Source organism: Haemaphysalis longicornis, unplaced genomic scaffold (assembly GCF_048455015.1).
Source record: "Haemaphysalis longicornis isolate Haplotype H1 unplaced genomic scaffold, Haemaphysalis longicornis Haplotype H1 scaffold_5, whole genome shotgun sequence".
NCBI classification, from domain to species: Eukaryota; Metazoa; Arthropoda; class Arachnida; order Ixodida; family Ixodidae; genus Haemaphysalis; species Haemaphysalis longicornis.
The window spans coordinates 177,006,803-177,032,150 of NW_027526385.1; the positions used below are offsets into that span (position 1 = coordinate 177,006,803).

Sequence of the window (25,348 nt, forward strand, 5' to 3'; positions counted from 1 at the left end):
TATAGCTGCAAGCGTGCAGGACTGGTGTGCGGGCTTGCTAGGAGCGCCACAGTTTTTAACAAAATACTGCAAACTGACAGACAAAGCAACGATAAACTGCCGGCGGTCTTTCTGAATTAAAGGTCAAGTGCACTCAAATTTTTCTTCGCCCAAATTTGATCCGAATAAGTAGTTTATGCCTGAAAAATCACCATTGCGAAGTTCAAAGCCAGATACCCACTTAGCACAATAACTGCAAGTGTTCAAAATAGCTCTGAGCAAATGACATTCGCACTTGGTGGAGTCTCGCCGAAACAAGTTTAGAATGGCCTGTGACGGAGAATTGGCAGTGAGATGTTTGAGTGGCGCCCCCTGCCTCTGATTCGGCTTGGGGACTCTCGCTGCTGTCGTCTGCTACGCCCTCACCGCTTCTACACTCCCGCCGCTGTCGTCAGCTTGTGAGGGGCAGCAGTGCCTGTGCTAGAAATCGCCCGCTTTGATGCTTTGAATTGTGAATTGGTAGACAAAGGATGGTGGGCTTGCAGATGCAAAAAAATGCCCGTGTGTAGAGATTCCAGCACATACTATAGATGCCCAGGTAGTCACAATCGCAGACATCCACTGTGGCGCACTTCCTCAATTTTTTTCCTGGTTTGCCATCGTCGAATGCAAAAGTAACAAGCTACAGAACATCCTGATGTCTGAAAAGTGGTGACCAGTCCATGCCAAACATTCCTGCTAGCATGCTCGACCAGTTCAGATTTAGATCTAAACAATATCGCCATTTTGTAGGGACGTGCGTTTTCCTTGCCTCAAGCATTTTTAATTAACGATTTTTTTTGTACATGTGCATTTAATAAAGCTCTGAACAGAAATAGGAAACTACTGTAGTTCACGATTATTTAGAAATCTCTTCTGTTATGCAACAGACTCTATTATTTAGAGACCGCGAAAATACAAACAATTCACACGCTGAATCAAAATGGCGAAACCCTCCCCTATGGGAAACAGTGCTTGTGTCATACCAAAGAATACGCAAGCGTGCACGAACTATTCTTTGCCCCCATTGTGAACACGGCTTCCGCAGTGCAGCCAAGATGTCTTCTGTATGTTCTAGATTTTAATGTTCTAGAAGTTTTATTTGGTCGGTGTTCGACTTTTTGCCCTAATGTTTCATCCCGACTAGATGGGCCTCTGTAGAACCCTCTTTGACCCTTATTTGTTGCCGACCATTATTCCCACTAATAGGATGCATTTATGGCAGAAGCAATGGCAGATGCATGTTGTCAAGATCGAAGACTTGTTGCAGAGAGACTAGCATGCATTGAGGACAGCGCACACGCCTGCACAGCTAATTCAGTACGAGCGAGTCAAGGAACAAGAATGAAAAACACAGGTAATGACTTGTTTATTTAGTGCTGCTGAACAAAGGGAGAAGGCAACCAGAAAACAAGGTTTCAAAAACCCAACAGGCATGTGTCGACTGCTGGGCATTGAACATGTGGAAAACAAGTTCAACATCTAAATTTTGTGTCTAAGTGCGACAATGCGGTGGTTTCCAACATTTGTTTCTTTTTCTAAGGGGCTTCAGCAACGCTTCGTTGTAATTCTTTCTGGAAACACTGCTTCCAGGTGGTGTCGATGGCTGCTGCCTGCTACCCAATGCTCTAATTTATCACTCGATATATGCTGTAGCTTTTGTTGATGCTGGAGATAAAAGATTTGGCGACAGCTGCGGCAACCGTGCATGTTGCTTTGGATGTACATGTACGTTTTTGCACAACGCAGATGGATGAGAAGCCCATCTATGATTTATCTACGGTTTTATTCATTGCAGACGCAACTTTGAGGGCCGGTCAAGAAGCAAACAGGTATACAGTTAGATGCAGCAGAAGCATAGCGACTCAGCTATGGGGGAGGTGTTCTGGCAGATGAAATGGAAAACAAATATGCGTGCCTTGCCCGAGTAAAATGCCACTGGCCGGGCATGGTGTGGTCTTCTAGTTTTACGTGAACCCCATCTGTGTTCTGGAACTCGCAGCTGGTTACAAGCCAAATTGCGATTTTTTTAAAGGCGAAAGCCATAAGTGCTCCATTCTGCGAGAAAGCGCCGTTGTCAAAGTTGTCTGGTAAAAAAAATGGCTGTTGTTGTAAAGAGAATAAATAAAAAAAAAACGTGTAATCCTATGGTATTTCAACGTAGGTCTGCACAGTAGCAGCTCAGTGCTCTACCAACTGTGCTACCTCCACACTTAGCCAGCCAGCGGTGGAACGAAGTGGTTGTTGTTAGTGTGCCTTTCTTTGTGGCGCATACTCACTTGGGCTTTGGCAGGAACCGGTATCTTTGAGGGGCTAACGTGTTTGCTTCACAAAATTCACAAGCTATGTATTGGAGACATAGAAGTTGCAGAGAAGTGCACGCCACGTCACAGCTAATCGTGATGGCACGTGAGTAGAAAGGATACATGCCTTCCGCACAGAAACCCGATTCCAGGGACGCTGTGGCTTGTGCCAGTCTGCTTGTCGACTTATTAATTCACCCCGTAAGATGAAGAAACGAAAGTGATCAGATGACACGATGTAGCAGAAAAGAAGGCGAATGAAGTGATTCATGCTTAAATTAAACAAAAGCGAAAATGAAGAAAGCAATGCAGCTATGATGTTGCAGCAAAGAAGTTGCTAAGCGTCGCCAGGATTTTGTGTTCAAAGCATGCAAGCAGACCTAAGTGTCCTAAGGAATTTAAAAAAAATTTCTCCCACCTCCCCTCGCGGGAACCCCTGTGTAGATGCCACGCATAGGGGGTTCCGTTGTTGTTTCCGTAGGGTTGATTCTCCCATCGCGTGAAATGTGCCGTGAACCCCCTGCCGTGGGTATGACGCAACACAATCCACTTTAATCCAATCCAAGCCAAGCCAAGCCAATGCCCCTCGCGAGAGAGTGTTCGCTATCGGAGAGGAGAGGGGGTGAGCGGCGGAGAGCGCAGCTGCCGCGGCGAGGAGAATGGGGGAGGGGTGTGGACGGGCAACAACAACGCCGTATGGAGGGACAAGGCGAATGAATGAGATGCAGTCGCATCTAAAAAAGGATACAGTTCATCAGTTCCAAACAAACAAAAAAAAAATCCAAATATTAGTAGATCTCCAAGACGAAATGAAACGAATGGCAATAATCAAAAGCAAAAAGTATCTGTCAAAAATAAAACAAGCCAATGTTGGTGCATCTGTCGCGATTTCCTTTGATTCTAAGAAATACGTCTAAGGCACGAAACTGCACTATCGCAATGACATACCAGAGATCAAAACGATATATAAAATGCATAAAACACGTGTGCAGTGTTGCATAATAAACTTTACAGGAATTTCGACGTACCTAGTTTCCCACTCTTCATCAGTGCTGAAATTGTGCTCATACAAAGATTTTCATCGCGAAAAATGTTCGAAATAAGATCAGTGGGAAAGCCATTCTTTAAAATTTCTAGTGAAAATGGTCAAGCACAGCATCCGAGAGACAGTTGCCGTGGAATGACTCAAACGAGTGCAAGCAAAGTGAAAGTTTCTAGCAACAAGGCCCTCAACAAGCTTCAGCTGTGACGTGACAGGAGAGGGCTGCCAAGCAGACTCAAGGTACAGGACAGTATGATGAACTGAATTTCTTCAGGGCAGTGTTGACATTTCTCTGCGGGAACCGGAGATTTACCGGGCAAGTCAATGCCTGTGTGCTAGGTGCACTAGTGAAAAATATGTATGTTTGAAACAAGATAAACCACTATTGCATTGCATCATGTCACAAATTTGTGGTACTTTGGTACAGTATACATGCAACTTTTTAAGGCAAAAGCTGTAAAGGTTGTTGTTTGGTCAAGAAAGTTGCCAACGCTCTAAAGAGTAAAAAAATAAACGCATGATCCAATAGGATTTGAGCAAAGGTTATGTGGATCAAGCAGGAAAAGCAGGACCCAGACGTCCGGTTCTCGTCGTGGTCATGAAACACTGAGTGAGCACGCGAGTGCGGCCGATCTTCTTCTTTCATTGATCGTGCCAATGCCCCCTGCTTTCGCTCGTGTAACCCGCCTGTTCCACATTTATTTTCCACAAGGGTCTCCAAAGTAGCAGCCCAGTGCCCTGCCAATATTGCTGTATCTTTTTTATTGTTTTTGTTGTAGTTCCTTTTTTCTGGGCACATCTTCACTTGGAGATTGGCCAGAAATCGGGAGCTTTGAGAGGCAATGTGCCCACCTCACCATTGTCACAAAACTATGAATTGGAATTGTAAAAGTTGTAGAAGTGTATATTCCTGACCAATCCTCCAAGTGGGAATGTGCCGCGAGAAACAGCAACAAACGACAACAACAATTGTTCCATGCTGGCATTGTGAAGAGATAGCACAGTTGATATCACATTGGGCTATTACTGTGCAGATTCGGGTTCTAATCCCTTTGGATCACATTTTTTATTTGCTTGCCGTTTCCTGTAGTGACAACAGCAGCAATGGAACGTTTTCTAGAGCGGGGAAATTATGGCTTTCGCCTGAAAAAAAATACAACTTGGCATGCACGGGGTTTGAACCTGGGTTTAAAGAGCAGTAGCCGAGGTTATTACCACTGCACGACCCCCACATGTTAGCAGCAGTGCAACAAAAGATGTCCCTAAGGTGAAGGTTTCTTCCCGGCCGCGGCGGCCGCTTTTCTGGTGGAGGCAAAAAGCGAAAACGGCCGTGTGTTCGAGATTCCGGCACACGTTAAAGATCCCCAGGTGGCCCAAAATTAATCTGGAGCCCTCTACTACGGCACACCTCATCGCCTGTGAAGCATTTGTGTGTAAAACCCCACAATCAATAAATCAATAAAGCTTTCTTGGTGTCTCTGATGGCGGTGGCGTAACACACTACAGGAAAGCCAACTTTACACAACGGGAGGGTGCATGCGTGATGATGGTGATGAAGCAAGAAAAAATGCTCCCTGTGGTCGGAATCGAACCGGGGCCCCTCGCGTTGTGAAGAAATGTCCGACAAGGGTGAAGCAGTTTGGATTCGCTCTAAGCTAGTCAAAATTCCAAATAAATCGAATTCAGACAAATAAATTGCAAACGCCCAGTTGGTTTCACACAGAGGAAGCTTTGCATTTCAACCACCTTGCTTGTTAAATGAAAGGAGCTTTGCTTTTTTTTTGTTGTTGTCGTTGTTGCTCCATTCTTTTGTCACATGCCCACTTGGGGAATTGGCCACATACTGAAGGCTTCAAGGAGCTCATCTGCCCACTTCACAAAAACTATAGATTGGAGATATAAAAGCTGTAGAATAGTGTGTGCAATGTGACACCTGCATGTGATTGCACAAGTGGAACATGTGTAGAACAGCTGTGCAAAATACGAATTGCGAGGAAGCTGCGGCATGTGCCAGTCTGCATTGTAGTGCTGCAAGACAAGAGAGAGATGCAAATAAGGTATAGCAGAAAAGAAGTTGTGAACAAGTATTGCTGGGGCTTTTGCTTTCGAAGGAACTAAGGAGACTTAAGTGCCCCGAGGTATTTTTTTTTTCTGCCGTTTCTTGATTACAACACCAACGCTGCCACAGGATTTTAAATAAACTGATGCTAATTGCCGATTCCAGCAGATGTTGCCGCAGGATTTTAAACCTCGGGCAGCCAGTGCTTTCGCATCAAAAATGGAATCTGTGCACCATGCTAGTTGGCGATTCCAGCAGAACATCGCACCAGCAACAAACACGGTGGTATCGTGTAAAAGTCGCACCAGTTATCGAGCAGAAACTGAAGCAGCAAAAAAAATGACCGAGGTTCGCGAAAAGGCCGGGTAGCACAAACGAGCTTGAACGTGAATTTTTTTTTTTTTGCCTCGTACAATTTCTCTGCTGTAAATGAGTGCACTGCAATTAAAGCACAGATTCCACTATGAGTACCGGACACTTAATACAAGGACCTACCATTCCCCTCTTGTATCCCAAAATGTGGAAAAGTACGTGACTCTTGCACAGTGTCTAGGAAAATGTCATGTCATCCTCATTAGAGAACGTGATCATTGGGCAGAGAAAGTGAAAACCAACACAATATCGGACACCGACATTTGAAATAAAAACTTTTATTCTCTTCCTCCATGCACTTAGCGCTTCATGACTAGTAGATAGTTTGTCAGATTGCACAGCTGCACGAACATAAAGCAAGTGCCCACACCTCTAGTACAATGCACACCGCACTGCAGTTACATTGCACAATAAAACAATGGCTAAAAACTATTCGCTGCCCTAGAGTAGGAATGTGTGAACGGGTATAAAAAATGTGCGCACATTCGTCAAGAAGCTGACTATGTTTGTTCTCCCCAAAAAAGAGAAAACTCTTTGGTTCTTTCCCCTCCCACAAAAAGGCACCAAAAAATTTGAACACTCACTAACTAGCTCAGTGCTTCCAAACCCAGCCCGCCAGTGGCTGACAAACAGAGACAAACAAACCCACTGAATGTATCACTTTGTGTAGCTTTGATGCCGCACGTGTACCACGAGCAAACGAGACAAGCGATCACAAAATGTTGAATTTATGACAGGAAACACGACTCTGCCCTTGTTCTAATGAATTGTTCTACTTGTTGGCGCTTTTTCTACTAAATCCAAACGCCCACCCCAGTTTTCTCGAAATGCAATGCTATCACCCGATGCATGAGATTCGAGGTCTTCTTGGACAAATCAAAGTGATGCACTTGTGTTACTGCGGGTGGCAGCAGTGTTTTTGTAGCAGGGCCTCAACGGGTGCCACGGTGGCAGTCTGCGGTGGAGGCTGGTGGCTGAGCAGGGCCACCTTGACCGCGGTGTCCAGAGGCACGCTGGCGTTGGAGCGGCGGTTTGCCGACGATGTGGCCAGCGAGAGGTAGTAGCTGCCTGGTCGCTGCTGCAGCACTTGCATTGCCACTGCACAGGGGAGAGGGGGGGAGACACAAAGACAGGACATCGTCTCACTTGGAGCCCCTTTCTCCTGCTTTGTGTGTTATGCTTAGGTCTGCAGTGCTACGATGACTAGGCTCGCATGGTTTACGTCGATACACAAACTGTGTGCTACTGATGCTGATTTGCTACTGATGAATTCTGTATTTATGCTGCTCCCTTCATAGCTAATGTTATCAGTAGAAATAATCATGACGATATCAAAATTAGTCTTTATTTGTTGCCTACAGTTTTAAAAAATGTTGATTAAGAAGCAAGTGATACCCCTCTGCTTACGAACACACCATTTGCTGATCCAATTGTGCCGAAAGTTTTTTTGAAATGGCAACGACTCACAGAGGTTTCAGAAGTGCGTGGGCTCTGCACAATAGCTGATGATGATGGTGATCGCCATCATCATCATCATTATATTTTAATGCTTTGAAGGCACAAGGTAATCGTGGCCAAGCAGCACCACATAAACATAAGCTCTGTATATATTTAAACTCTCCTGTTATATTTGCATGCAAAAATATGTTGTAACCTCAAAAAATTAGAAGTGTAAATGATCGGCTTTGTAAACCTTAAACATTCATAAGAAAGAGGAGCGCTTTTGAGTCGCAGGAAGAGTGTAGGCGCAAGTTTGGTACTTCATGGTGCTTTCTTGCATGGGAAAAGAAACATTGAACTGTGCACTCCAATGAATATATTCACTTCCTCTTACAGAAACAACAAAACTCTTTGTTTGTCAGTAACAAGTTACAGAAGAAAAGAACAATTGGAGAACTGGGAATTAAGTAATGATTAGCCTCGGCAGACGAGAACGTGTTCCCGTGAAATGACTCAATCGTATTGACCTTTGTGCTTTGCTTTTTTTTTACAGCGAACCTGTTTACCTTTAGCCGCTGTATACATCCCCGCATGCATTTCTAAGAAAAGTACTTGATCCCGGGAAATGCACACAAACCGAAAGTGAGGTAGGGAGAGGGTGCAGCAAGAAAGTTCCATAGCATGACGCATTCCATAGCACGACCTTTAAATTCAGCGGTAGCGGGAGATGGCCACACACATCAGTGCACCGCAGATGAAGGGAGCTGAAGAAAGCAGCCAAACAAGCAAGCAGACCATCAGTGGAATTCACTGTTTTGTTGTCTACTCCCTATTACATGGCAGCATGAATGAGCACTGCTGCAGTGCACAGGAGTCAGATCAAAACCATTTTAAAAAGCATCAAGGCAGATCACAGAGCGAAACATGCACCTCAAGCAGCAAGGCTTTTACAAAGGCTTTCGACCAGTGTCTTAAGTGTGTTCAACTGGACATTCATGCTTTCAGATTCACAGCTGATCTAGAATGCACATTTGTGTGTCGCGAATGCGTGCAACTCAAACGAAACAAAAACAGCTTCCCTGCATAATACATCACCATATGAGTGGCTAGGGCCTTGAATTTTTGGTTTTCTGTTCCGGAGCCATGACTTGTCTAACTGCGTTAAGACCGGGGGGGAGCTGAGCCCCTTTTTGACAGTACTCCCCCTTTTCGGAGATTCTGACGGCTCGTCACACAAGCAGCCAAGTTTTGAGATCAGGGTGTAGTGTTCTAGAGCATTCACTTTTTGCACCATTTGAAGCAGCACCCTGAAACAAACTTTGCCTTCGCTCCATGGTGGTAACAGTGCAAGACCAGACGAAAGACAACAAGGCGAGGACACAGACAAACACTAGTGCTTGTACTAGAGGAAAGAAATAGTGCTTCTCCGCATCCTCCCCTTGTTGTCTCTCGTCTAGTTTTGCACTGTTATCACCATGGATCCGTACCAACTGGCCCAGCTGGCCACACTTCTGCAGTTGGCCTTCTCATCAATACTGCGCAAGCGTGAAGGTTAGAGTGCAATCGTGACTAGTTTCTTGCTGGGCCACTAAACCTTTTTCCCTTGGCACACCAGAACAAAGCAGAACCAAGAGACAGTCACCCACCGTTCTCCTTGTGCGAGAAGATGTCCGGTGTGCACGTGCCACCTGAAACAAAAGAGGACTCGATTATGCCAACTGTCCAGCTGCCCAGACACTCGGACAGCAATGCTCCCTCCAGACATTCTAAATGGCAAAGTGTTGGGAAAAAGCTTGTCAATCAGACTATCGTGTCCACCTGCCTGCCTCAGAAAGAACTTCACAGCTAGCCCGAGGGCAGGAGAGTCCTTGTGGACAAAAAAACGAAAGACATATCTTGTGTTACAGTCAAACTTAATTCCTATGAACTTGAATACAGTGAACTACAGTAGCTGCTGCTGATACATTAATGCCTGAGGCGGCGTAATGCAAAGGTGCTGGCTTAGCTTCACTGCTCTCATGTTGTTTTGTCCTGCATTAATGGCATTTACCAAACATGTAGCTGATAACGTTTGTATGTTTACGAAGCCAAAGCATCGCCAGTGTCCAAAGCAAAGGGTCTGTGTCCTATACACAGGGTGATTTACTAATATAGAAGTTCCAGCTCTGGCCTACAAATAAATGCGTAGAAACTTGCCAATGGAAACTGTCCGATGGCACGCAAGCATACTTTCGCAAGGCTCATCTCTGCACTTGCACCCATACGCGTGTTTGCCTTGAAGGTCCCAAGGCCTTTTATTCAGTACCCCAAGCAGCCCATCACGCCACGAGTTAGATTTCAGGGACGCAATATTCCTATAACAAACCAAGAACTTCCAGTGAGATTCAGAACATCAATTAAATGCTTTGATATGCCGCACCCGGCCTTGAGTAGGGACACTGGTCTTGACGACCGAAAATTTGCCAAAAAAAAAATCAATTTTATGTACTAACTGTATTTTCAGTCTACAGGTACCAAAGAATGTACCTGCAAAACATATTAGCTGTCCTAAAAGTACTCACAAAATTTTCGCCCCTTGAAGTTGCCTAAATGGCCATTTTCACATATGTTTCCAAACTACGTGATTTGTTTTCTCAGGACCAATTTTTCTTTTTTCACGAGGTGAACTGTCAGGTACAATATCTTGGGATGTACTGGTCAGATTTATATAACTTTTGCTGCATTCGAAAGCTTATGAACTGAACAATGCAATGAAACCTAAAAAATATAGAATTCTTTTTGGTGGCACAATTTTTTATGCAGTTCGTTTTATGAAAACATTGGCAATTTAGGAGCTGAAATTTATTAAGTTGCAATTAAATAAACAATGCTAAAATTACTGCTGTGGTATAGTTGCAATCCCTGGTCCTTCTAAAGCACAAAGGGATAAAAAGCATTCCAGTATTTCATAGGTAGACAATGAAAAAATTGCCCAAAACTGAATGACATAACATGTTGCACAACTCTGAACTTACACCACATAGACGAAAGCTGGCTGCATATTCGTTCTTAGGGTGTTAGCGTACACTTCATCTGTAAACCTCAAAGCACACAGGTTAAAAAATAACAGAAATGTCCTCAAGACCAGTGTCTGCTCTTAAGCTAACCTAAATGATACCAAACCGCCCAAACTAACAAAAAGAATGTGTTGAATTGAGCTGAGGGAACATTTGACGGTTAAAAAAAAAATATATCACGGGTCTTGCTAAAACTCTGCTCAGCTGGGGCTCGAACTCGGGTCGTTTGCGCTGAAAATTGCGGTTGCACCCCTGGAATACTCAGCCCAAACACCGTAATCCCTTCACTGCTGTTTGAAAGAACAGGAGGAGTGTTCAAATCGAACTATTAGGTGGCGATGGGTGTGTACAAGCGGCGGTGGGCTTGTACCCACAGGTGAACAGAATCTCACTTCTGGGGAATCCATCCAGGCATGCTCACATATGCGTCAAAAAGAAATAAAGGAGCATGTTGCGGGGGATGGGGGATCTCCCTGGAAAAGTGAGGGCTTCCCAATGAACCCTGCAAGGTTGGCATGCCTACAAGCAACACTAATCATTGCCCAGTCCAAAACAAAGTGAGGGTGATTACCATATTTTCGCGCATATAGCCCGCTGCATATAATCCGCACCCCCACTTTCAGCCTGCTGGAAAAGAGAAAAAAATCCTTGCATATTGCCCGCACATTTGATACAGGAAAGGCTGCATCAAAGCTACTGCTCAAGCAACACACCACATACTGTGTAGACAGAAAAAGTGAATATTGAGCAAGTAGAATACACGGACTGCGAGGCGAAAGTGACAATTCATTAATAAAATTCAGTTGTAAGCGTGCGGTCGTCCTTGTTTTTTCTTCCTTGTCCTTGTGTGTTTTTCGCAATCGCTGCCGTGGAAGGCATGGTCAGGGTTACTGCGTAGGAGCTTCACGGCACAACGTGCACTGCCGTGAAGCTGCACCAAAGAAAAAACCTCGCGTATTATCCGCACCGCTACTTTGCCACTGAAATTTTCGCATTTTTGGTGCGGGTTATATGCGTGAAAATACGGTAGGTGATTGGGGAGGGCCTCACCTAAGCAGAGCTGCTGCACAGTGAGACGAGCCAGGATGTCCACCGTCTTGTTGGTGAAGTCCACGATGAAGTACTGCTCCTCCTGGGTGTTCAGCGTCAGCTTGTGCCTCTGAAAAGGGGGCGGGGGGGGGGACACGACGGATGTCTCCACTCGGTCAGGGCGAAACATTCCTCCTTAAAGGGGCCATACAGACAAAACACGTTTGTTTTATTTGAAAGATTTCGTGTTTTACAGTGCCCCCAGCACTTGTCTGGCAGCAAATGATGCCATATTCACTGAGAAATTAATTTCGGTTAAAACTTTGACTCTCCCGCCAAATCATGTGTTTTCGTGATGTCTGCCATGAAGCCATAAGTGCGCATATTCAAACGAACTTCCACTGCGTCATTCAGCCCTGCAGCCTTGCTTTTTGTCAGTCCTCATAGATGGTGCTGCGATACTCGGGGCCTTAACATCCACGGACCGTTTTCCACCATTGCTTTGTTTTTGACAGTATTTGCTCCTGGCTTGTTTTTGTTATTGTAGAAAGTAATCATTTTGCGAAACATGGGGTATCCTCGACAAACAGGATCATGTAAGACAACGCCATTTATGCCAATCGGCCAGTGTCGTGTGAGACAACTCCAAAGTGGCGAACTGCTGTGCAGCGAAAACAAGCATAGTCCACCCAGTACTGATAGCAGTGCGCATAGGTGCTTCTATGCTTATGTGTATTTTCGTAACTTTCACTGTTTGCTTTAGCCGACCTGAGTCAATCGCACAGCTGGGCACATATGACATCATAAGTTCTGTTACAGGAAATGAGCTAGTGGGTTGCATGGCTATTCCCTTTTATTCCTAATTACGTAGATTATTTGAGCAAAGTGTGTGTTAAAAGGGGTGTCAGTGTGATTCTAATGAGGCAATCTTTCGAATGAACCAAACTTGTGTTTTGTCTGCATGGCCTCTTTAAAGACCCTTACTTGCAGTTGCATTGCTACAGCAATTGCACAGTGCTACCAACTCGGGGCAAGTCGCAAAAGTACTGTCCTTTATTTGCCAAAATGCATGGCTGACATATGACAGTTGGTTTAGGCCTGTTGTGAAATAGAAACAATTTGCCCAGCACCACGATAGCGTCACTGCCGTTCCTTCCGTAACACAGAAGTGCACAGTGCAGCTCATCATTCTACACTGGAGCAAAAAGAGGTCTTTCCCAATGAATATGCATTTAAAGTATATATACGTATCTATTTAAATATCACACAATTCAGCATTTTTAATGTTTTGGACTATGCAGTTGCAGAAGTATTTATAGCACATTATTGACAAGTAAACTGCAAACCTTGGACTCCCTGCAGAAGTGCCCTGCTATTAATTAGGTCATCTTTCTTGTTATTTTGTGCAGTAACTTCAATGCAGCTGCCAAGCCATAAGGGAAGACAGCATATGTGAATAGTGAGTACCTTGGGGTCGTAGTCATGAATCCCGTGGAACTTCTCCAGGTACCGGGCATACTTTGGTTCAGCCAGCTTCTTTGTCTGCAAGTCGGACGACACAGGAAACCAACTCGCTTTCGTCGCGAACGGTAAAGCTCACGCTAACATTGTAAAACTGTGTGTACTTAAACATACACTGATGAGGAATTGTGCTAATTGCCACTGCTACAGGCACGACACCTTACGGTTTGTTGCTTCTCTTTTGCAGCCTGATGTACCCAAGTAAACAATGGCTGATACAGAAATGAGACAGGAAGGGATTTGGCGCTGACCAGCAACTGCGTCCGTGTGGAAGAACACTCGTGTAAACAGACGTAGACATTCAGACGTAGACATTTCATTTCATGTTAATAGGAACGTGATTACACGAGGGAGAAAGCTGCATTTAGCAGCTTGAAGAAGTTCCAACCCCACATTACAACGTCAGCAGTCACGCAGTTTACATTACACATCAATAGAGTTGTGCTATGAAAAGGTGGACCTACAAAGATAAGTACACCGTGAAAAAACAAAGAAAGGAATGGATAAAACAAGAATTATAAATCACAGGGTGCCTCCGCAATTTACGCAGAACAGTTCGAGTTCACACACTTGAGAAAAACACATCACACAAAAGTAAAATCATACCATTCCTGCCAAGTTACGCAGTCTGAGAAAGCAAAAAAAAAAAAAACGTCGCTTGAAGAAAAAGAGCGCTAAAAAACGCGACACAAAAATGAAGAGCGATAAGACAGATGCGTGTGCTTCGTGCTGAGACAGAAGCGTACTTGTCTCATCATTCTTCATTTTTGCGTCACGTTTTTTTAAGCGGCATGCACCAACTAGCCCAACAGCACATTTTACCAATAGTTACATGGTAAAAACACCTGTACAACACCTACACTGAGGATGTACAAATATCACGAATAGTCAAAATGAAAAAAAAAAAAGTAATGAAAACAATCAAAAGAAAAGAAAGATGGACTCGCACACATGACAGCTACTGCCTCTCAGAGTACGTGATACTCCAGATGAGCTGTTTACATCTAACAGCCGTGCCAAAATGTTTGGCAGTGGGCTCGCAACAACCTGTAGGTACCACACAGGGGGGTGGGTAATTGCAACCTAGCAATTGCATTCTAGCCACTCCACTTGTACAGCTGTCGCACGTGGCGTGTTCGAAATGGTCATGGTGCTTAGATGTTACAGGAGGGAACATTTTCAGCACAGGTGTCTGAATTCATCACAAATCCAACTCTGCTGCCCCAACATTTCCCACGCAGCAGTCACAACTACTCAGCTATGACTCTAATTACGCGAGAGCAATGGCAACTGTTACAGTACAAGTTTTATAGGCTGCCACAAAGTTTCCTGCAGATGGAGTAAGCATGCACCTCACTTTGTACATATGTACAGGTTTCGGTACAGAATGGCTTGTACAGATTTCGCAGAACACCTACAACGTTAAAAATAAATACGCGATAAGACAAATATGTGGGACTCCCTTATGTTGTTCCGTGCACAAAGGCTGGTTCAAGGGGTACACCATTAAAAACGGCAACCAAGTCACCATGATCTGTTCTCTCCTATTCACTCCAATTTCATCAGCCTTCCCCTTCTTCCCCACTTCAGCCCTGTTAAAGGAACACTGAAGTGGTTTGTAAACATTGCGGGATTACTAGCGCAAATTGTAGTCTAGAGTCTCTAGGCCATGTTTCGACCACTCTCGCTGCGTTTACGCGACTTTATTCAGCGGAACAATCAATTAAAAAATGCTGTCCTCCTCTCTGCATTCTCCTTGCCGATTTCTATGAAGTTTCGTATGACACCAAAACAAGATGGCTTGGCTTGACTGGGCTACTGCACGGCTCATCGACCCTCCGACAGAATAAGTCATTTCAGCGTTTAGTCGGCCGGCTGCCGGCGGGTCATTGCAATTCGTTTGCCCAGTTGAAACTAAGCCACGACATGTTTGTGAATGGAAGAATGTGCCTTTAGTTTATTATTCTGAAGACTGTATGAAGCTCTGAGTCCAAGTCGCTCCGCACAAGTACACATGTAACACTTCGCTGACTGGAATGCTCTTAGAAAAATCCAAGGCCATTTGAAGGCGGGAAAACAGTCAGTGAAATTAAAATCACCTGAAACTTTTATTTAGAGCATAAAACCAAGGCGCGGGCAGCATTTTTGCGCTGGATGAACTAGTAGCACAGTGGCCAACAGCACGACCACACATTTGCAATCGCTTTCCTGCCTAAGGAATGCAGTCGCTAGAGATAAGATATTTGTGGGGAATTTGAGGGATGCTTACTGCACAGGCGTTATTCAAGAAATAAGTTATCTAAGCTGCTTGGAATGCTAAAACTAAAAAATGTAAACACGCTATACAGTATATACTTTATAGTTCTGTTTGTGACAGCGCTGGCTTATAAATGAGTGGGCTGGAGCATTAGGTGCATTGTTTTGTAATTCAAAACCCCGAAGGTGCATGTTCTTTTTTTTTTAATTTGATTTCTTTGTTTAGGGAAGTGTTTTCTATGCTGAATTCACCATTTTTGCACTGTAACGTTCATTGCTCCACGAGTGAATTCGCACAACGCGTGCAGACTCTCACTGACACGCAGGCGGATTCTCGTTGGCAAGGAGTTGCCATAAGCACCGAGTGCTTGCGGGCGCAGTCCCGAATCACCCGACCCTTGGCCTGGTGTGAACATGCCTCTTACGATACAGGCAAGCTCGAAGATAAAAGTGCGTTGCATTTGAGTGTCTCCTGTAACGCGGACAGCGTTCATCTACCGCGTGCACCTTGGCTAGTGATCGTTACGATTCCTAGCCATGATGGCAAGCTTGTCTGACGCATTTTAGAGCCGACAACATGGCACAAGCGCGGTATGCTGATTAGTGAGATATCGAGAATGCCCAGCCAATGATAACGCCAGATGCCAAGGATGTTGTTTCACAGAACCGAAACAATGCTAATCTTGGACATCGTCCAATCACATAGCACCTTTAACTGACACCACTGCTGTCAGGTGGTGCAGCCACTGCAAACCGCGCATGGCAGGTTTTCTCCTCTCAGGCTTTGTAATCAAATACTGCTTTTTCAACCGGATAAACGATAAAAAGTGGGTTCAGTTGAGCCAGCCTATGCAAATTGCAGCAATGCAAACAAAAACAGAAGCTTGGCAAATTCACTTCACTGTCCCTTTAAATAGACCATGTCTTTTCGTCCTGGACAAGCAATTTTGCTGATCCACAATTCAAACTTACGCAAAGGGAAAACCCATATAGGTTGATAGTAGAATATGCACTAGATGTAAATCTGTCACTGCAATCACGTGCTGTCGTGAGTGCCTCCATAGCATCTGGGGACGTACCCCTCTTACTTGGCCTGGCTAGCCACATGGCTTCTTTCGGCTCCTGAAGACAGAATCAACCAAAAAAAGTTACCTTCTTTTTCTTGTTCGTCTTGCAGCAAGCTTTCAAATAATCCCAGAGAAAGAAAAAATGCAGGAGCCATGAAGACAAAATACAAGTTGGGTTTATTAGAAAGACTGCTTAGTCCCGATAACAATGATACCAATATCATCGCAATCTTCGAACGAATAACGGAGATACAGTCGAACCCCGCTACAACGAACGCCACTTCAACGAAATTTCCGCTTCAACGAAATATTTCCAATTCCCCGTCAGCTAGCCATAGAAGTCAATGCAACAAAGTCCTCGCCACAACGAACCATTTGTCAGGCTTGCTTTCGCTTCAACGAAATTTTCGATGATTTGGGCTGGGTTTGAACAATTATTTTACAATAAAATAAGCATAGCGCCAGCTGTCTGTAACTTTTTATACATTCAGGACGCTTAGTTTCACCGAAAATGCGCGTTGCAACCACACCGCCACCCAAAACAAAACAAAATAACTCATAGGCGCACGCCATTGCTTGATGGTGATAACGATGTGGCTGGCCGTCTTTACACGAGGCGCAGGCCCGCTTCGCCAAGGCTAGAGTGAACTAGAATACTTGGGTAGTGGAAAAAGCGGCGGCTGCTCCCCACGGCGCCCTTGAAGCCAAACGTGTTAACCGCCGCGCGTGGCGCTGGTGTGCCCCGCCCGAGGAGATCCCGAAGCGGCGCGCGTTGATCGACGTGCCGCTATGCTGCTGTTCGGCGATTCACGCTGTGTTTTGACGTTTTTTAACCGCTGCACATGGTCTTTTTTGTGTGTAATTACAAGAGGAGCCTTTCAGGCACTGCACTGATCCTTAAGTGTTCTTGATTCTGTCATTTATTGGTAATACGGACAGGGTGTTATGCGTGCGACGGTCTCTAATTGCAGAAGGGCCATGACACATGCAGTTTGAAAGGATTATGCAGTATTGTGGGGTGGGACTGCACTCCGCATAAATTTATGTGATGGCTAGAAATATTTTATATTTGCGATATGTTTTACCCTGCTTTTATTTGTTGAGTTCTTAACTGTTCATAATTATCTTACGTCTGCAAGACGTGGGCAGTAAATTTAATGAACTTGTGCAATTTTAAAGCGCTAATTATTTTATGTTAATGGTTAACCAGCGTTCCAATGAACTGTGCACTTTTAAAATGATCGCGCGATAAAGTGTGCCATGTGGTGCTTTTCTTAGAACTACGTACGGTTGCGAATGTTGATGCTTTTCGCAGACTTGAGTGAAGTTTTTAAAACGTATCGTGTGTGTTGCGTGAATTAGTGCACTGCAAGGGCCCGGGCCAGGTAGCACGCATTTTCTCGGGCCCGGGCCAGGCTCGGGCTTCAACAAAAAAATTTCCCCACATTTCCCCGAGGGGAAGAATGTGGTGCGCACCAGACTGGTATTCTGGAGGTCGTGGGTTCGGATCCCACCCGGCGGGCATTTTTTCACCACTTTCTTTCTGACTCAAAAAATTCTTCATCTGTTTCTATGACCCATCACAACCTCCCCTTTGCTTTCCGAGGTTTTCTTGACTGCCAACCCTTATTTTCTATATATATATATATATATATATATATATATATATATATATATATATATATATATATATATATATATATATATATATATATATAGATATATATATATAGAAAATCATGTAACTAAATTTACTCTGATGAAGGCAAGTCCCGTTGCCGCTACGTAAGTAAACATTGTTATTGTTCTTGCTGTGTATCCGACTCTTTACTTATATATATATATATATATATATATGTGTGTGTGTGTGTGTGTGTGTGTGTGTGTGTGTTGTACAAAGCTCGGTCCAAGTTTAAGAAAATTTAATGGGATATATCTGTATATATACTCGCTCTAGGTTGAAAAGGGCGATTTTTTTCGGGCTCATACTCTGTCGGACGCGGGCTGTTAATTTAGAAAGTCTGGCGGGCTCAGGCTTATTTAAATTTGTGTGTGTGTGTGTGTGTGTGTGTGTGTGTGTGTGTGTGTGTGTGTGTGTGTGTGTGTGTGTGTGTGTGTGTGTGTGTGTGTGTGCAGGCACACTTGCACACACACACACACACGCAGCCACGCACGTACACGCACGCACGTGCGAACACACACACACGCACACACACGCGTGCACACACGCACATACACACGCGCGCACGCGCGAACACACATACACGCACGCATGCACGCACGGACGCACACACGCGCGCGCACACGCATGCGCAATAAAATTATGTTTATTTAATAAATAAAATGATCACGCAATAAAATTATGCCGTGTGACTTGGTGCTTTTCTGAGAATTGCTGTTGTGAATCCTGTATTTGCGCTCTTTTCGTTGACTTAACTGAAGTTTTAAGACATCTGTCATGTGTGCTGCATGGGTCAAATTTGAAAAAAAGAAACCGGGAAACGTTTGCGTACGCACGACTCAGTTTGTGCTCGGTATGCAGACCTTGATAGAAAAATCAGCAAGAAAATAAAGAAAAAAATCAGAAGTGACGTATGCTGGCCAGCCTAAAGCACGCCACTCTTTCCTCAGTTGACACAATATGATAGCGAAATCATCAAACAACGAAGAAAAAAATATCGGCATGATAACGAGCTCGATCGCTAAAGCACGGCGCGGTCTGCTCGGTTGGCTAAATGGGATGAAGAAATGAGCAAACAGTAAATACACGACGTAGCTACCTTTCCCATAAAAACCCTGGTACATTATTAGCATTATCAACCATAGAGATAATATTTATCAACGGTTTTTACACGAAAAAAGAACTGTAGCCCCTCGGAGAATGCCCCAACGCACGCCTACCCGCCGCTACCCGAGGCGAAAAAGTGCTCGGGCGGGGCACGCGAGCGCCACCGCGCGGGGTTGACACGAAGTGCCTCACCCGGCGGCGGCCGCTTTTTCCACTACCCAAGTATTCTAGTTCACTCTACCAAGGCAGAGCCCCAGAGCTACAGCGGCTACAGCCAATCCGTATCCAGTTGAAATTGCATGAATGTGCTCCGCTGCTGGCGCGGTGCCGTCATGTATGCGTTGTGAGCAGCTGTCCTTGCCGTTTTCCTTCTACCATTCTTCATAGCCAAGAGCGAAAATCATGTTTGCGCGTTTGGTCTTGAAGCCTAGTCATCCTATCTTAGTCGCGAGTGCGCGGTCATGTTAAATGCAAGCGCGCGCGTCTTGCCTGCCAAGGTCAGTAGCTGCCGTGCCCTGTCAGAGGATAAGATAACGGCACTGCTCCTGCCACAAGCGAGAGGGGGCCTTCCCACGGCCTAGCAGCTATCTGCAAGTAATCAGCTCGGTGGACACGCCTTGTTGTACAGCGATACGTTTTGCGCCTGCATATCTTCACCCCCCTCCGTAACGCGTTCTTTGGGTGGTGAAAAAACGGATAACCACTGGTATGTTTGTTACCCGAATAAACATGAGTTATTGCGCATCACTCCTTTTTCTAAACATTGTATTATGCTGCCAATGTTGCGGAAACGCACGGGGCTATTTTTCTGGCCTTTCCGTGGTGTGTTGGGGCAGATTTCGCCTCAACGAATTTTCGCTTCAACGAAATTTTTCGCACGTCCCGTCAATTTCGTTGTAGCGGGATTCGACTGTATTAAAGAAAACGTGTGAAGCAGTCGCGACCCCCTAGCCAATTTCCCGCAACTTTTCTATGACGTCACGGAACCTTGTTTGTGCGATTGGCGGCCGCCTAACTGACCTGTCGCGATCACACATGACTGGACGTCTGTAATGGGGCCTCTAGTTCCATTTGACCACATCATTTGAATGCTAACGTGCATTTAACGCACTGAAAATTATGTTTTATTGTTGGCCCGTATGAAGTCATTCTTGTTCATAACATGTCAATGTGGCGCAAAATTTGCAAGTTTTTAAATACGTCTTGCTTTTTTTCGTTAAAAAAACATCTTTTGTGGCTGTAATGGAGCTGAGTGAGATACTGAATCCTAGTTCTTTCAAATTAAACAAAGTTGTATTTTTTCTTCATGGCTCCTTTAAAGGGGGACGTGGCAAGTAAGTCTGTTTTTGTTATTTATGAACGAAATTTAGTCAAATTAGGAGAATTTATGCAGTTAACTAACCTGATAAAAAAACTTAAATCAGGTTAAAAATATCTTCTATACTTTTTGAGTTACAGGACTAATTACCTTCACAAAGCTGATCCAAGATTAATTAACTAATTAGGCAAGAACTCCAGAAGATTCTTGATTGATTGATTGTAGGGTTTAACGCGCCGACGCAACGCAGGCGATGAGGCGCGCCGTAGTGGAGGGCTCCGGATTAATTTTGACCACCTGGGGATCTTTAGCGTGCGCCGAAATCTCATACACACTCCACAAGGTTTTTAGTCAGTGCGATCAGAAATGTCTATTCTGTGCAAGGAAGCTATTAGATTATTGCTTTATTTGCTTTAGGTATCCAAAAAGAAAGACAGAAGTTTCCCTTTCTTTTTGACATTAAACTATTTCTGATTTCGAAAGGAAGGTGAAACTTTTTTTGTTCTTTCGTTATGCATAAAGGATATAATGCAATAATCTAATAGCTTCCTTGCAGAGAATAGACAATTCTGATCCCACTGACGTAAAAATCTTGTTGATTTCTTGCCTAGTTAGTTAATTATGCTGAATGCAAGTTTCAGGTAATTAGTCTTCTAACTTAAAACGTATAGACGGTATCTTCAAACTGATTTCAGTTTTGTTGTTAGAATCTCTGGTTACATAAATGCTCCCAATTTGATTCAATTTGGTCAATAAATAAAAAGTCGTTTTACTTGCAACGTTCCTCCTTAAGCCCACGATTGCAGCCGATTTGCTTCTTCTTCACTGCCGCAACGACCTTTGCTCCAATCATTGCTGCTATAAGTGTGAGCTTCTTTCATTTTTTTGGAAGTGGTAACCATTGGATGTCACCTTGGAGGGGCGTACGCTATGACCTGTCTTTCTCGTTCTGAGCAAGCGTTGCCACGATAACAGCAAACACTCGAGTTTTTTTTTTTTTTTTTTGGCCAATCTTGGCCAACCTCCCTAAGTGGGTATGCTTGACTTCACGAATGTGCGCAGGGTACGCTGGGCGGTCGTCATGAGGCCCACACACACGAGCGCTCCACATTTTCTTGGTTTTTTTTTAACTGCCAGGTGGTTGCTGCATGGCCCACGCTCACGTGCGTGCGCTTGGCAATTTATTTGTATTTTATGCTATCGACACGAAGAATTACAATTTGCTAAACAGCTCCGCTGTAATAAATCTTCAGTAGATACATTTTTCTAATAAATAAACAACTTTAATCTTTTGCAATAGTACCGTTACAGGACAATGCAAAAGTGGGCAGTGGCACTCTATGCCATGAAATCCAGACGGCAGACGATGATCAACGTTCTTTCTGTGGCATAGCCCTGGTGCTCATTCGTGCTATCGTAGCCTGCCACGAAATCATCACCTCATGTACCCATGGTCCATCTCATCTATGTTCCGCCGCCGCGTAACATAATGATGTCGTTTTTGCAGCCACAGGCAACTTTCGAGCCCGTATGCGAGCTAAGCCAAGGACCAGTGGAACGCTCCTGCCCGGTACATGACAGCATGCTCGCTGAAGTGCAGCTCACCTAGACACTGGGGCTATTCGATTTAGTCTCGGATTCACTGTAGATAGTCCGTAGGTGGTTCAAGGATTCCCGGCCCCGTAGGGTTGTATGTGAAAAACGAATGCGGACTGCTTTTCGGGGAGTCCATGGTGAGGTCAAGGCTGCAAATCGAATAACCCCACTGGTGCCACATTTCCCTCTGATATACATTATTAAAAAGCTCTGTGGGGTGACCCACTGAAGGGCCTGGGGCTGCTCACCCAGAGGTCGTAGTCCTTGCGGCTGGCGTCGAGGGCGCTGGTGGCCCGGACCACCAGGCCGTCCACGTAGCGGGAGATGGCCGGCACCAGGTGGGCCACGTGGGCCGCCGTCCCGTCGTACTGCATCTGCCAGCGCACGTGGCCTGTCGACACGCTCAGCAGCTGGAACTGGGAACCATACTTGTTGGCGCTGGTGCCAGCCTCGCTCAGTTGCTATACACTAATGCACTGTGGGCCTGTTTCAAAAACTCTGAATTCAAACTTAAAGGGGAAGGAAAAGTTGCCACTCTCTCTGGTAGTCTTAGCTGTGCTCTTCAGTTCACAGTCTTGGACTCGTCACAGAGAATTTGCGGGTAGCACAAGGCTTCTCCACGCCATAGAAATACATGTGAAAAACAAATGCCAAGTCCGTGATGAGTCCAACACTGGTAATCGAGAGAAGGCCCACTACTACATAATTATCACTGCAGCAATGACTGTTACAGGGGGTAGGTAGTAAGTGAATGTAATTCTTGGCCACTTCAAACAGATAGCTCAGTAAAACATTCTGCAATCTGTACACTTTGGTAGTCAAGTGCGTGCAGGCTAAATTTTCAGCCCTGCTTAAGCAGCAATCTTGAAACAAAACAAAATGCCACTTTTAAAACCAACTGTTGTGAACTTAATAATATATGTTTAAAAAGAAAAGACAAGCTCTTAAGAGCCTGATAACATCAGACACGACAGCAGGTTAGGTTTTGATAGTACAATGACCTCTAGCCACTTTGTTCTGTTTGCCAAACATTTTTTTCTCCCATGCATCTATGGCAAATGCATCTGCTGGATTAGTAGCATAACAGAGCAGCAAACTGAGTTTCTGGCATGATGAGAGACGGCAGCCAAATGTGAAATGCACGTCCAGCCACAAGCCTAGGTTTACGGACCATGGGAGTGGCAACCAAAACTAACTGCTGCGCCATCTGGTAGAGCAGTGCCTGCTGTTGAGACCCACACATAGTGCAGTCATGGCCAATCAGTATTGCATGCATGCCACTATCACTTGCTTCTTCGCGACTACCTCCTGTTTCCATAAACCCATGCCAGGGGAAATACGTTGCTTATGGGAACAGTGCTGTGCACCACGCTATCTCTGAAACCAATTTGCATCTGCCTCAATGTATGTTGTCGAGAAGTTAAAAAAAAAGCTATAAGCACGAGACTAGCACTGGCACAACAACTCTGCCTGTGGAACAGTGTTACCACTGGTTATGCGAGTGTGCTGTTTCTGCTAAAGATGCGTTGGCCGGCAGCCTAAAAAGGCCAGCATCGCAAAAGTGTGGGTGATAGTCACATGTGTGTTATACAACAGGCTGTGCCTGCGTAGTGCGCGGGTCTTGACCGACGTTGCGACAGCTAGGTTTAGACACCGCTCCCATTGTCTGTAAACTGAACCTCATTACTGTACAAAGTGCAGAATGTCTATTGCAGCTGCCTAGACTTTCCATTAACATGGAAAACTGGGTGTGTTCATGCATGACCCAAAAATGCAGCGCAGAAAAAAGAAAAGGACAGAGATAAGACAACAAGGACTATGCTGAACTTCCAAATGGTTTTATTGTGAATGAAACACAAGATGTGCATGAGCTGTCAAACCAGAGGCTCTCATCTGCACGTACATAGAAATGCCAGTTGTTTTTCCGAGAGCCTTATAGAAGCTATGCTGACACATGCATCCCCAAGGGTTGAAATATGTTCCGATTTTACGATTTCTCGTGTCAGAGTTTTGCATTTTCTAAAATCGGAAGCCCTTCCTAAGTCTGGCGAATGGTCTTTGCAACTCAAACCGGAAGCCTTCTGTAAAAAGCCCTCTTCACCTTTTTTTTCCCGGGCACCTTCCACATTGTTTGTGTGCTCCTTCGACCTATCGTTAACACACTGTTAACCTATCGTTAATCTATGCTCCATCAATCTATCATTAAATTTTAACTCTTAGGAAATGTGCGTCAGCATGGCTTCTATCATACTCTCAGAAAAAGAACTGGCATCTCTATGCATGCACAGATGAGAGTCCTTGGTTGAATGGCTCATGTATGTATTCTGTTTCATTCAAAATAACATCAGTTAAGTTCAGTGCAGTCCTCACCACCTTAGCTGCCTCTGTCTTTTCTTTTTGCACTGCTCTTTTGGATCTAAAACCTTCAATTATCTCTTTTTTTTTCCAACTGAATCTTTAGCCACATCGGCATGATAGCCCAGTAGAAAGAGGTTCCCTTTGTCCCACGAACACATTATGAACCCGACAGAGCTCAGCTTGAGGCATCTTCATGGCTGATTCGTTACAAAGCCCTGACAACTCTAGCATCTGAAATAACCTGTAACATACACTGCAATGCTCTACTTATAGTAAAATTTAAAAAAGAAGAAAAAAAACGCGGCAGAAATTCAAAGTTGCAAACTAATGCACAGCATTATTACACTGCCTGTGTTCATTGTGATCTTTTATTGCCAGATTTCATCAGGACTAGCCAAATATGTTGGTTTGTCCTAATGGTTTAGAGTTTTACCTCGTTTATTTTTGCCAACAGTGTAAATTTACACTATCACAGCTATTAGGTGCCTTAATTAACCCTGCCAATAATGAATTTTTTGCGATTTTTCACAATATTTTTATTTGCGTTTCTGTCGTTCTTTTACAGGCTTTTTTTTTTGCCTTCGCTTTTTGGAGGAGATGTATAAGATGCATACTTTTGATTTTGTTGTTTCATTTTTGTAAAATTTTTGTTTCCCACCCTTTGTATTTCTTCGTTTTTCAAAATTTTCCATTCAACCAATATCCGTTCTTGTGCACATGCAGGGCGTTACGCGGTCCTGGCAGTGGGGGTACTCGGAAAATAATGCCGTGCATTAAAACAACTCTCCTCATTCGAAACATGGCAAATTTTTTCAGTCACACATGACTCCATTAATTGCTGACACTTTCCTCCGCAAGTGACGGCAACAAGCTCTCCCTCCATCCTGTACACTTTGTCAAGTGCTGCCACCCGTGAAGTTTTCGTGTGCCCAAACAGCTATTCAAATTCCTCCAGACAGGCACACTGCGACAGCTGTCAAACAAGATAGCCTGTGCGGCATACAAAAGAAAGATATAAACCTGCGCTTCACTTCTAACTTAGATAAAACAGCTGGGCTCGGTCAGACGCTGGTGACAACACAAAAATAAACAAAACAGAAGGTGTGGTTTGCCCGAATATGAGCA

At 44.5% G+C, this 25,348-nt stretch overlaps 1 protein-coding gene across 1 annotated transcript in view; it reads right to left on the bottom strand.

Annotated features, from left to right (window-relative positions):
• Positions 1-6,056: 6,056 nt before the first annotated feature.
• The window catches only part of LOC144138836 (uncharacterized), a 50,584-nt gene continuing 31,292 nt past the window's right edge, over positions 6,057-25,348 (bottom strand). Inside the window, exons 10-14 of the mRNA XM_077671326.1 lie at positions 22,114-22,281; positions 12,787-12,861; positions 11,341-11,449; positions 8,881-8,922; positions 6,057-6,892 (exon numbers count right to left, since the gene is read on the bottom strand). Coding sequence (XP_077527452.1) covers positions 6,690-6,892; positions 8,881-8,922; positions 11,341-11,449; positions 12,787-12,861; positions 22,114-22,281 — 597 coding nt within the window. The 3' untranslated portion in view covers positions 6,057-6,689. The remainder of the gene's footprint in view (positions 6,893-8,880; positions 8,923-11,340; positions 11,450-12,786; positions 12,862-22,113; positions 22,282-25,348) is intronic.